Source organism: Myotis nattereri, assembly GCF_964212035.1.
Source record: "Myotis nattereri genome assembly, chromosome: 7".
Lineage (NCBI taxonomy): Eukaryota > Metazoa > Chordata > Mammalia > Chiroptera > Vespertilionidae > Myotis > Myotis nattereri.
In genome coordinates this window covers 28,011,026-28,024,435 of record NC_138082.1, presented here as the reverse complement: position 1 = coordinate 28,024,435, position 13,410 = coordinate 28,011,026, and the positions used below count along the sequence as shown (strand labels likewise).

The 13,410-nt window shown below is 48.7% G+C and overlaps 1 protein-coding gene across 1 annotated transcript in view; it reads left to right on the top strand.

Annotated features, from left to right (window-relative positions):
• COL4A4 (collagen type IV alpha 4 chain) overlaps nucleotides 1-10,345 on the top strand; it is a 93,777-nt gene extending 83,432 nt beyond the window's left edge. Inside the window, exons 43-46 of the mRNA XM_081095691.1 lie at nucleotides 4,007-4,123; nucleotides 6,131-6,319; nucleotides 8,670-8,956; nucleotides 9,329-10,345. Coding sequence (XP_080951817.1) covers nucleotides 4,007-4,123; nucleotides 6,131-6,319; nucleotides 8,670-8,956; nucleotides 9,329-9,592 — 857 coding nt within the window. The 3' untranslated portion in view covers nucleotides 9,593-10,345. The remainder of the gene's footprint in view (nucleotides 1-4,006; nucleotides 4,124-6,130; nucleotides 6,320-8,669; nucleotides 8,957-9,328) is intronic.
• Nucleotides 10,346-13,410: the final 3,065 nt, after the last annotated feature.

The following is a 13,410-nucleotide window of genomic DNA, read 5'->3' as shown; positions in this document are numbered from 1 at the left end:
TTCCTTTGAAAAGTATCCTCCAAATCATTTATTTTCTCTTCTCATATCTCCACGGCACTGGGTAATTTACTTAGTGGTTAGGGAGTCTGGGCTGGTCCTCTGGTGGTCACTGATTTTTTCGGGCCAATCGGCAGTGCCCCTGATTCTAGAAACCTGTGTGCAAATGATCCTAAGAGACACAAGGCCATGACAATCTCATTTCCCCCACCACCCAGCTATGGTTTTAGCTCTTTTCGGTTTAGGGCCAAAGGAATTGGGAGCAGGAATTTTGCACCACCTGCTTTTCTCCCAGGTAGTGGAGGGCCCCCAGATGTCCCCTCCTCTGGAGTCTGAGTAGTTCTTGGGCGGTGTCAGCTTCGGACCCCTCCTGGAAGTGGTGGTGGTGGGGCTGTTGTTTGTACTTGCTGCGTTGCATCTGTGTTTGTGCACCAGGTTAACTGGCGTCCACTGGAGCCACTTTCTCTGACAGCCCACAAGCCCTGGGAATTGGCAGTCGCTTTCCCTCTTTGCTTTGGCTCTCAGCACAAGGATAAAGCTCTTAGTCAGGCAGGGTAACTCATCTCTCAAACTGCTTTTAAAACCAAGCTGCCTTGTTGTATATATTTTTTCAGAAATGAGAGCTGCCCTCCCCCCAAACTTTACAAAATAACTTCCAAGCAGAAGGTATAGCCTACAATGGGGTTCTACAAATTCAGTGCATGTAATGCTTACAGACTCTTTCTACTCTTCAGAAAGTAGTAGGTGTGGGCAGTACAGATGTGGGTAAGATGTTCTTTCCTGCCCCCGCCCACGGTCTCACAGCCTCAGGGCAGACATGGCCAGCAGAGCATAAGTCATGCTCAACGATGGGAGATAATACTTTGTGTTTTAAAGGAGTTTCAAGGAAAGGGCATTATGAGAGTGATACCAGGAGTGGTGAATCCTGTGTGGAGATTGTAGAGCTGCTAAGACCCCAGCAAGGGGTGGCATTTGAGTGGAGCCTTTGAGAAAAGATTGGGCTTAGAGGAACCAGAATTGTCCAACAGGGAGACGCAGGAGCACAGATAGGGGCAGGTTGGCCTAATAACCTGGTAACAAAGAGCCAGCTCCATCCTTTCCACTCAAAGTATGGTCACGCCCCAGACCTACTGAATTACTAGTAGAATCTGAATTTTAACAAGATCTCCAAAATATTGCAAGTGTGTTCAAGTTTGAGAAATCCTAACTATATTATATGAATGCTGTCCTTAAAATTCAGTTAAGAGTGACACCTTCCCTCATGGCTCAGTCCTAGCTGTAGGTTAAAGTCACCTACGGGGGCTTGCAAAAGGCTGATGTCTGGGCCTCATCCCAGACCAATAAAATGCAGAGGGAATCAGAGCCCGGGTGTCAGGGTTTTAAGGAAGCTCCCCAGATGGCCGTGGCAGGCAGCCAAGGTTGAGACCCACTCCTTCATGGTGGCTTTGGAAAATAACCAAGGAAAGTAACCGAGAAGAAAAAAAATCATCTGGGCAAATTCTGTACACTTTAACTTAGTCGCGATCTTGGGCATATACGAGATTCTCTCTTCATAGTGAGCGTCTGACCGGCCGACAGCCTCTGGGCCCAGGTGTGCTCACCTGTCATCTCCGATTCCGCCCGATGTGGGGTCAGATGGGCTCAGCCAGCTGCAGGTGGCCACAGAGGTCCTTCTCTGGCTTCCTGTGCCCGCCCCTTATTGATGCCACCGACCCTGCCTACTGGCCAGGGGAATTCCCCAAGGCCACAGCTTTGCCACAGAATGTGATGATGTTAAATCAGGGCTGCCCCACTCCATAGCCCAGCTTCCTCCTGTGTACCCACTTACAAGCCATGCTTTCTTCTGGGCTCCCCTTCTTTGATGGGTGCCCCCAGCCACTATTATAAAGGACCCCTCTTTTCCTTGGTTCCCTCTTCCTCTTCTTCCTGCTGACCACCCTGGATCCATTGGTCATACTGTCCAGTTGCTAAAAAGTGAGGAGTCTATTCTGAGGGTCTGACCCAGCCCTGACTGACCTGGGTCATCTGCAGGTGGGAGAGGCTGCAAACACTCCCCCCCGCCCCCCCCCGCAAGGTTGGCTGTGAAGGATCAGCTGCCACTAGGAAGTCCCACCTCTACTTAAAATGACATTGTTAGTTTCCTCTCGTTTTCTCTTCAAAATCTTTCTCATTGCTGAGCTGATGAAACCAGGCACATAACCAAGTGTTGCAGCTGAGATCTACATAGGAAAAAGCCTGCTTGCTCTTTCCTGCCCCAGTGAGCATGCGTCACAGCCACACTCAGCATCACTCGGGTCTGTTGAGGGGCCTCCACCACGGAAAGTCTAGTGCTTTTCTCTTCACACGTCTCTGATCTACAGCCTCTCCTTCCCGGGTGGCTTCAAAGGCTGAGGCTCCCGGTGACAAATACCAGGCGGTTTCCATTGTGGTTGGGGCTGTTACTGCCTAATGGATGTGCCCACATCCTGTTGAGGTGTGTTTCTCTTCAAGTCACATGGGACCCTCTCAGTGGAGGTCATCCGTCGAACACTGGTGGGCTCTCAGATGTCATTTTATTTTTTAAAGCAAGTTCCAGGTAGAGAGTAAGTCCAGGTACTGGGAAGCTCTGGGCACACAACTTGGGCTAGCAAAAGCCTTCCTTCCCGTCTTCGGAAATGTCACCCACCTGACTATTACTGTCTTCCCTAATGGGAGCAAAGCCACATGATAATGTCTGGTGAGAGAACGCTTCTCCCAGATCCACAGAGATCTCCCCACTCCACATCTCAGGGGGATGCCCTTGATCTCTTCCATTAGAAGCCTGGTCACTGGCTTGTCTTATCAGCACATAGGCAGCCCCTTCCAGAGAGCACAGTGGCCACTTGTTGGAATCATCTTGTTGGGTGGAGAGAGAAAGGATGCTCTGAGTTCAATAGGGTTAGGGTTAGGGTTAGGGTTGGGGCCCTGTGTTCCCCAACCCCCCACAATAACAGATGTTATTTGAAGATAGCTGATTTGTGGCAGAGAGAGAGGACAGAGAAGGAGAGAGAAGAAAAGAGAGGGAGAAAAGTAGGGAGGTAGAGAGGTTGAGAGAGAATGAGAGGGAGAGGAAAAGAAGAAGGGAGAATAATAACTAAAGACTGGAAGCCTTGAGAGGGCTAGTAAATTGGGGAACTAGGGCTATTGGCAATACACTGCTTCACAGCAAGGACCATGTCTGCTACTCTGAGCAAAGGGCATTGTGGCAATGAACTGATGTCTTGGCCCAAAGTAAGCAAACACTTAAAGAACCCTTCGAGTACCAATGTGACCGTGCCTGGTCCCCCAGCGCACACCCGCCAAGGAGTGCACCTGAGCTCTGTGCCTGTCATGAAGCAGGTGGCTGAGGTACAGCCTCTGGACTCGGCCAACCTGGGCCCCTTTCCTGTCCACATGTGACCGGCTCTGCAGCAGGTCTGAGCCTCAGTCTCCCCACCCGTAGTCTGGCACATGAGAGTACCTGGGCACATGACTGCTGTCAAGGCTGAATTAGATCATCCACCCAACAGGATTGTTGTGGTACTTAGCACTTTATAAACATTCAAAAAAGCCTATGCAAAAAAATCGCTGTTCTTATCTGGCTCCAAATTTAACTTGACCTCTAGCTGAATCCTATTAAATTTATTCATTCCTTCATCCTGGCTTTTTAAAAAGTCAGTATTAGGATAATATTTAATGGTAAAACCCATACATGTTTAATGTAAAAAAAATAAAAGGTCAGATATATAAGAATATGAAGAACATGTGAAAACCTCTCAACACTTCCTGGTCTGGCTTCAGATCCTGCCTCTGCCCCTTATTGGCTCTTTGGCCTTGATTAGCAAGTTGATTGGCCTCTCAGAGCCTCAGTCACCCCAGTGCCAAGTGGAGACAGTATTCACTGGAGGGTGAAATGAGCTGCGCAGTTCAGGTGGAACAGGTGTACACACAGCGAGTGCTGCGGCCAGCAGGTGTCACACGGCCTCACACTGCCATCATGGACTTTGTGCAGGGTGCAAAGGAGAGCCCGGGCTGGATGGCAGGAGGGGCGAGGATGGCATCCCAGGGCCTCCTGGGCCTCCGGGACACAGAGGTGACATGGGAGAAGCCGGCTGCCCTGGAGCACCAGGTAAAGAGTTTCAGTTTCTTGTCTTTCCTCTGACAAGCAGATCTGAGAACTGGGTACAGGATCCCCAGCTTTCCAAGCTGATCTGTGAAAAGCATTGGCCTTAGACACCAACTCACCAGGTGTCAGGGAGGTGGAAACAGCAAGAACAAACCAGGCGGTATCCCCACGCTGTGACTCTCACCCGCCCGACAAAGGAGTGAAGGCCCTGTCTCCATCCAGTCTTTTCCCAAAGCACTGCACCTTATCACAAGGCTCAGCCATCTCAGAGGCCCCATGGGCCACGGCAAGCCTGGCACCTGCCGTGTGACCACCTTTGAGAGGCTGTGCTGAGGGTCCTGGGATGATGGAGGGTTCTCACCCTCGATTCACCGGCCTCTGGTTTTCTGAGTTCACTTCATCCGAGTGTACAGCCATCGGTAAATGTATATAGCACGCACGGCTCCTTCCTAAGGAAAATGTTTGGGAGTGGGCATTGTGTGAGGGGAGAGACTCTTCTGGACAGAAATGTGAAATATAAGGCACCAGGATAAATGTTAGGCTCCAGGGACCTAAAGACCGCAGGGGTGAGGAGGGCTGGGCGGGCTCTGCAGCCAGAAGGAGCCCCGGCTGAACCGCAGCTCAGCCTGGGCCTGTGGTTGCCATGTGGACATGCAGCCCCCTGTCCCCTACACTGCTTTTCAAGCCCAAAACCTCACCTTGGAAACCCTGTTTGGGTCAAACAAAACCCGGCAGCAGGCCTGATCCAGTCCACAAACTGGTGTGCAGTGCACATGGCTCGGAGAGACTGGGGATCTTCCAGAAACAAGTTAAAACAAAAGCCTTTTGGTTGTAAAGTCAAACTTCCCCTTTTGCTCTTGGCAATTAGAAATCACCATAGGCTTCTTCAGTCGGTCAGTCCCTGAGGGATGCCAGAGGGGACAGGCCCTGCTCGCATGCTGCAGGCCTCATTATTTCCCACCTGCCACTGAGAATTTTGGAACTTGGCCTTCCTCCCACGTCCCCCCTTATAAAAGATCAGAAGTCCAACATGTGGCTCCCAAGCCTTTGTCCTTCTTAGAATGGGCCTGACACTCTGCCAGAACCATGAGACAGGTTCTGGAAGTTGGGAAAGACCAACTTTCCCCTGCCCAAATATAAGCAAAAGTATATTTAGAAAGTCACAGAATGTGAGCAGTGAGGAAGTGAGCCAGCTGGGCTGCATGGGCACAGGAAACAAGTTAGAGACAAAAGAAGGGCCTTTGGAGCTTAAGAGAAAGCAAAGAGGCACACATGCCTAAAGGGAGAAGGTGCAGGCCCCTCTAGAGCAGTGGTTCTCAACCTTCTGGCCCTTTAAATACAGTTCCTCATGTTGTGACCCAACCATAAAATTATTTTCGTTGCTACTTCATAACTGTAATGTTGTTACTGCTATGAATCGTAATGTAAATATCTGATATGCAGGATGGTCTTAGGCGACCCCTGTGAAAGGGTCGTTTGACCGCCAAAGGGGTCGCGACCCACAGGTTGAGAACCGCTGCTCTAGAGAGAGAGAGAGAGAGAGAGAGAGAGAGCAGGCCAGGGAGACCAACTTTGAGAACCACCTTCTTGGCCAGGCAGGTGCCCTGTCCAGGCTGGAACAGCTGGAAGATCACACATAGGTGTGCCATTACCCTATTCTAGTTCTTAGCGCCCATCACTTTCTAACATATTTCACACTTTACCTCTTTATATTGCGTATTGTTTGTCATTTCTCCAGGTAGAGTGTAAATGCCAGGAAGGCAGGGCGTTTTGTCTGTTCTGTTTTTATGCTAACACAGCCCAATGCCTGGAGGTTGGTTGTAGTACACGTTTGCTGAGTGAGCAGTATGCACAGATCGCAGGGGTGTGAGGGAGCACTCTGGCAGTGGGCCCTGCTGTGCTCCTCTCTCTGGTCTGAGTGCTTAGCGATGCACTGGACAGAGGTGCTCAGAAATGTTTGTGAAACTGACCCCCCTAAATGGCCTTCATTGTTTTCCTTTATTCCTCCAGGCCCTCCTGGGCCCATTGGGGATCCTGGGCCCAAAGGGGTCGGCCCTGGATACCTCAGTGGCTTCCTCCTGGTTCTCCACAGTCAGACGGATGGAGAGCCCACCTGCCCCATGGGCATGCCCAGGCTTTGGACAGGCTACAGTCTGCTCTACGTGGAAGGACAGGAGAGAGCACACAATCAGGACCTCGGTACGTACAGAGCACTGGATGCCCATGTGCATTGCCTAAAAGTAAAACTGTTGGGTTAATTTTATGAATTCAAAAACATCAAGTGATTACTCATCTTCTTTGGGATTTTTTTCTCTATTTATACTACCATGTTAATCCTCAGTGAAGGCTATTAAATCTGTGATCCTGTGACATGCCAAAGGGATCATTCTAGCTACCATTATTATTATTATCTGGCTGGTTATTAGTTTTTAAAAACTTATACTTAGTGAGTTTTAACTCTGATATAAAAGGGGATTTTTCACTTCCCCGTGTAAATTATTTGAATGTAAAAGGTGTATTGGCAGCATCCCGATGCTTACATGGTGTGGCATTCCCCAGCACCAACTCCCTGCCCACTCCCACTGAGTTTGAGGCATCCTTGGTATGTCTTGTCAGTTTTCAATAGCAGATTTATGAGACTGACTTCAAGCCAAGAGTTTAGGCACCCAGGTGCTGGCAAACACTGTCATTCCCAGATAATGAAGGTTGTGAGGGGTGGGGGGGAGAGGAGGGAGATGCCTGCAGGGATGGGTGACGGGGTGAGGGGGGGGGTGAGTTTTGTCACTGCTTTCACTGGGCCTGACCCCTCACTGGGCTATTATGGTCAAAGGGTGCAGGCCTGGAGGTGGCAGCTACTGACATGTCCCTCTCTATCTCTCCCTGGGGTTCAGCCATGGCCTTTCCCATCTTAGGGGCCAGGGAAGAGGAAGTATGTTCATATCTGACTGTGCTTGCTTCTCTTCTCTCCTTTTTGTTGCCAGTCTTTCTTGCCTGGCCTCGCCAGCAATCTCACTTCTCCATCCTGGCCGAGCCATAGCGCACATCACAAAGCTCTGCAGAACTATGGGGGGAAATCCAAGCCCCTTAACCAGACAGACAGCCCACATGCTGTCTGGTTGACCTCTAGTTGAGAGAGAGACACACGCAGACCTCTCCCATCTCTCCTCCCTGAACGTCTGAGCTCCCCGAGCTCCATGCTCCCTCAATATCTTGACTCTGTTTACTCTGCATCTTCTTTGAATAGTCTTCACCATCTCCAAACCTTCATCTTTCAGGTCCTAGCTTCAATCTGGTTAGCCTTCCCGTAAATCCCAGCCCACAGTTCTCATCCACAGGGCTGGTCACGCTGCATTTTCATGGCCTGTGTGCTCCTCCAGCCTCCCCCCAGGCGAGGCCAAGAGCCTGGGGAAGAGAGGGTTGCTGTGGCTCTTTCTCCCGCACCTGGCTGCGTGCTCGGCTCAGGGGTGATGCGTGCCTGTGGGAATGAGGGCTGGCCCACGGGACCAGGGAGGTGGCAGAAATGGTCAGGCCCATACCTGCCGGGGTCCAACCCCAGTGGGTCCAGGGGTCCTCAAAGGTGTGGACGGAGTTGGCGAAGAAGGAATGACATGGAGACAGCGTTCAGTTGATCAGCAGCCTAGCCAGGATCTCTAGCCAGGATCTCCAGCCAAGTTCTGGTCTGGATCTCCAGAGAGGTTCTGCTCTGGATCTCCAGCCAGGTTCTGTGTCCATGTTGTCTTGCTAGATTCTCCAGCCAGGTTCTGTAGCCAAGTTCCCTCACTAGGTTCTCCAGCCAGGTTCTGTCCAGGTTCTCCAGCCAGGTTCAGTCACCAGGTTCTAGTCAGGTTCTCTTGCCAATTTCTGTAGTCAGGTTCAGTCCAGGATCTTTTGCTATGTTCTCTCGCTAGGTTCTGTCTCTAGGTTCTGAGGCCAGTTTCTGTCCAGGATCTTTTGCCATGTTCTCTCCAGCGAAGTTCTTCTGTCTCTAGAGAACGTTCTGTGTAGGTTCTGTGCCAATTTCTGTCTCTCTCGGTTCTGTCTTCTTTGTCTCCTAAGTTCTGACTTGTTACATCTGTATTTATACCAGTTGATTCCAATCCTATCAATCTCTATTCCAAAGGTTAGGGCGTTTCTTATCTCCATTCCAGGGAGTAAAGATTATGTAGCTTAAGCATGATTGTTCATAGTTAAAGTGATTAATTACCCGCCTGGCACTTAGTTAAGAGGTTTTATTCCCTCCCTAACTTCAGGGGAAAAGCCCTACCTGGGGAAACAACCTTTCTCAGAGAGGAGACCTTGGTTAAAACACATAGTGCCAAGAAGGTGAGCAAACATATTAAGAACAGTATGCCATATATGCCAGGTCCCTTGAAACAGCAAGCATGGACCGGCTCCCAGCACATACCCACTTCCGCCAGCACAGAAGTAGACTTTGTCCAGGGCCTCCGTGTGCCCAGACCGTATGTCTATACACGGCACATGCAGGAGGGTCGCTGGGCACGCCGGGACAGGTGGCTCAGATGCCAAGCTATCTCTTCTCTTTCCCAAGGTCTGGCGGGGTCTTGCCTCCCGGTGTTTAGCACACTGCCCTTTGCCTACTGCAACATCCACCAAGTGTGCCACTACGCCCGGAGAAACGACAGGTCCTACTGGCTGGCCAGCGCCGCGCCCCTGCCCATGATGCCGCTGTCGGAGGAGGACATCCGCCCCTACATCAGCCGCTGTGCCGTGTGCGAGGCCCCTGCTCAGGCGGTGGCGCTGCATAGCCAGGACCAGTCCGTGCCCCCGTGCCCGCGGGCCTGGCGGAGCCTCTGGATCGGGTACTCCTTCCTCATGGTGAGTCCCCGCACCCTGCGGTCTCGTCACAGCCTCTGCTTTTCCCTCTGCACAGTAATTCTGTGAACTCCGGGCACATGGGCAGCAGCAGGACATGCGGTCATTTTCCCTCCCTGTCAATTAGGTTGTTTTTTTAATTCTACTTGGGTAGCATTTAGAAGCTGGAGATGATTCAGGCATCGGTGAGAGTGGTTGAATTTTGTGTGCACCCAACTGGTCTCCACTGCACTTGCCCTCAGCAGAGCTAGTCTGGTTTTCGTGGAACCATTTCAGGAAAAATGAGAAAGTCAGGCCCAGATCTCGGCATGTCCCCGACTGGGTCTGGGGTTGTCTGCGTGTGTCTGAGCCCTAATTCTCTTGTTGTCCTGGCAGCACACAGGCGCTGGGGATCAAGGAGGAGGGCAGGCCCTCATGTCACCCGGCAGCTGCCTGGAAGATTTCCGAGCAGCTCCCTTCCTCGAATGCCAAGGCCGGCAGGGAACTTGCCACTTCTTTGCAAACAAGTACAGCTTCTGGCTGACGGCGGTCAAACCACACTTGCAATTTTCCGCAGCACCTTCGCCAGAAACCTTAAAGGAAAGCCAGGCCCAGCGCCAGAAAATCAGCAGGTGTCAGGTCTGCATGAAGGTTAGCTAGAGAACCCAGGACTCGCCCACGTGCCACTGAGAGACACTCCCCAGGGGCTCAGTGGTCCCGGGCCGTGCTGGGATTTAATGGTGCTCATTTCCGACTCCTGTGATAGCAGTTTGTTCTGTTGGATTGCGTTTATTCCCACAGTACTGTATTTCTCTGTTCTGGACAGATTAAGCAAATGCTATGTGTATGGATATGGTTGGACCCACCAATCTAGATGAAACCCAGATCTCCTTATTTTATTGAAGAGGATAGAAGAGCTAGCTTTATCATTTTTAAAAAAAATGCACAGAAAGGCAAATAGGTGATAAAGGCCAGATGGCAAGCTACATTACTGAAAACTCCATTCATTGCTTAATAGCACCTCAAACAATTAAAGTCAGTTACTCTGGAATACAGGGGGGCTTTGGGATGGATTTTACAGGAAAAAAAAATACATAGGCCAACAAATGGAACTGGAAAGTAGAGATTTCCAACATTTCAAAACGATTTCCTCTGTAATCTATTTTTTCACGTACTTTAAATAATGGTAAAACCATGACCCAACGAGACTTAAACACAAAAAAATCCACACAGCCAGCGTGAACCGCTCATTTCCAAGCAGACTGAATTGCTGTGCCAGAAAGGACCACGCGGCCGTATTCCGGAGACAGCATTAGCACAAACACACTGCAGATGAACGTAAAACATTATGTTCTCTACTGCATCTGTCAGAGAATGGAGATGCCTACTCTGGCAACCCGTTTGAAAAGCAGCAATTATGGAAAAAATATATTCAATGAGGGGTTAAGAGCCTAAAAGCTGTTAATGAATATTAAGACAGTGATTCACAAAAATTGACTTCCCATGGCAGCGAACTTCCAAACAGGCAGCTTTTCCCCAGTCGGGGTCCAGCTTGTCTTCGGTGCGTGCGTGCTAATGGGACGGGAGCCACCTGGGACTTCCTCGGGCAGCACGCGGCTCATACAAAGCATCGCGCTCGGGTCCCCAGCGGCCCCTGCAGAGCTGGCTCGCAGCCCACAGTGGACACTCCGCTCCCTGCACATAATAGCATCTCACCCGGGGAAGTGACAGAGCTATTATTATGCACTTCCAAGAAAATGAAGGGCCGACTTCATTAAGCCTAGGTAAGAAGATTCATTTAAGTCACGGTCACCCCACCAGGAAGAAGAAAGAACAGTATTATCTTGAAATGCAACAAAGACAGCCTACAATTTGAATTTTATGTTCTTGTTATTCATTTTCATAGGATCATTCTGGTTTCCCAATTTTAAGAACATTCTTATATGTTCTATCAGTATTATACCAAGGCAGCAGTTTGACATTTGGTATTAACATTTTCTACAAAAGTTTAGGAGGTATGTCCATTTATAAGGAGTAGTTTTCTGAATAGCAAAGGCTATGTTTTCTGTTTGGGCAGGATTTCAGTGGTCTAGTCACAAATATCAAAAGGCTTGTTGAAAAATATTTTTAGGAAACTTGCCTTTCTCCTTTAAAAAAAAGTCACTTTAGAGAAAATGAAAGACATTTCTCATGAGAGAGTGACACTCATTTTAGTGCTATTTCAATGCACTTAAAAATAATTGAGAGAAGGAAAACTCAATTAAAAGTTTGTTTATAAGAAATAGTTTCCTGGCCAAACATTGATTAGGAATGTGCCCTTATACGCAGAACACATTTCAAATGAGTCTTGTATGAGGTGTCCCTGAATGATAATTTATTTTAAGAATACTTTCTGGTAAAAATAGAAAATATGTGCATTTTAAGATGAAACACTTTCTTGAGTTCATTTGACCCATTCATTGATGTTCTTAAACTATGGTATGGCATAGTACATATTTTTAAGCACCTGAAATTTAAGCCAATTTCAACCTTATTTATACTTACAATTTTCTGTCTCCAAAAGCTTTATCATATATTACCAAAACTCAAGCACTCTAAAAATTTGTCTTGTTCATTCATGAGCTTGGTCTGAGAACATTTTCTGAGAAGAGGTAAGGGTGAAAAAGGAAACATCAGAAACATATTTAAAACACTTTAACTTCGGTAGCATCAACTTTAATAAGCTTGCCAAGTAAACTTTGTAAAAAAACAGTTTGCTCCACGGCGAGCCTGGGATATTTTGAACAATTTGAGATTGCTCAAAATACTGGTTTCATACATAAGAGCCCTTTCTAAATGTAACAAAATGCTGCCTTCTGATTTTTAAAATATATATATTTATTGTTTTCAGAGAGGGAGGGAGAGGGAGGGAGAGATAGAAACATCAATGATGAGAGAGAATCATTGAATGGCTGCCTCCTGCATGCCCCCAACCGGGGATCGAGCCCACAACCCAGGCATGTGCCCTTGACTGGAATCGAACCTGAAATCCTTCAGTCCGCAGGCCGACACTCTATCCACTGAGCCAAACTGGCTAGGGATGCTTTATGATTTTTTTGGGGGGGGGGGGGGAAAGCATTTTAAATTATCTAGATGGAAAAATAACTTCTTGGAAGAGAAGACCGAGTTGTTTTAAGCCATTACTTTCTCCTCCTGGTCATATATCAATGCACTTTGAAATGTCCTTTCTCTGTGAAGGATGGACAAAGCTCTCAGGCTATTCTAATCCAGCACAGATGGTTATCAGTACCAAAACCTCCTTCCCAAGAGCCCCTCTCCCGCTTGGCTGGTTGGACCGAGTCTAGGTTGCCCAGTGGGAATTGCTCTGGGTCACTAGCTGGGGACTGTAGGTTTCCTTTGCGGGTTATGTCCAGGCTGTGAGTGGTGGCCCATTCCTGCTGCTCTCATATTCCAAAGGCCTGAGCTTCGTCACCACCCCTTGTGGGTGCACGCTTCCTCTCCAGCCTCATTGTACCTGCCTAACAGCCTTGTCTTTCACCTACGCTCTTGCGGTAGACACCCGCCACTGATGCCTCTGTGTGCCCATCCCAGTTGTCGTTTATCTAAGATGCAAATGTGATTGTTATTCTTTGGCTTAAAACCCCTTCCAAGACTGCCCTGCCTATGGAGTGCAATGACTTCTCACGGGGTGCAGGGGCCTGCAGGGGCTGTCTAGGTTGCCTCTGTGCTCACCAGAGAGGTGGACTCTGATCGCTGTGACTTTCTTTGCTCCTGCTCTTTCCACCAGCCCCAGAAGTTGACCTGCCAGACAACTCCTTACCTATAAAGACTGAATGAGTTGAGGAGGTTATGTGAATTTCCCCAGAGAGACTAGGACCTGCCCACTCTCCCCTGTTCCCACATGGCTCCTGTATAGTCTCATCACACTTCCTGCCTTCTCTTGCTAAAACGGAGGGCAGGACCAGGCTCCCCTCATCTTTGCGTGCCCAGTGTCTCCACAGAGCTGACGCATTATTGACATAATTCTTTTTTCAATGACAACTCAACAAGCGTCATCAGGCATTAGATGTTTCACTCTGCATATGGGGTTCCTTTTTTTTAATGGGCAATGACATCTATTTTTAAATGTTTTTTAATTGAATGCATTGGGGTGACATTGATTAATAAAATTATATAGGTTTCAGATGTACAAGTCTATCAATTGGCTTCCGGTGAATAATTGTAAGAAGAGATTGTGGGTGTGCACATATGTTGTGAGAGTAATTTTAACCATCACTCCCTCCTGAAGAATAGCTGCTTTCCCAAAAATTGAAATTTCAGAAGTAAGATTTGAGAGATTTGACTGAGAGAAGACTCTTCATTGAAATGTCACGTGACTTGACTTGGGCTGAAATCTCTGTTCCCTGGTGATGTGAGATCTTCCCGGCACAAGGTCGCCTCTAACAAATTTACACATGTTCTCGGTGCTTAGGAAAATA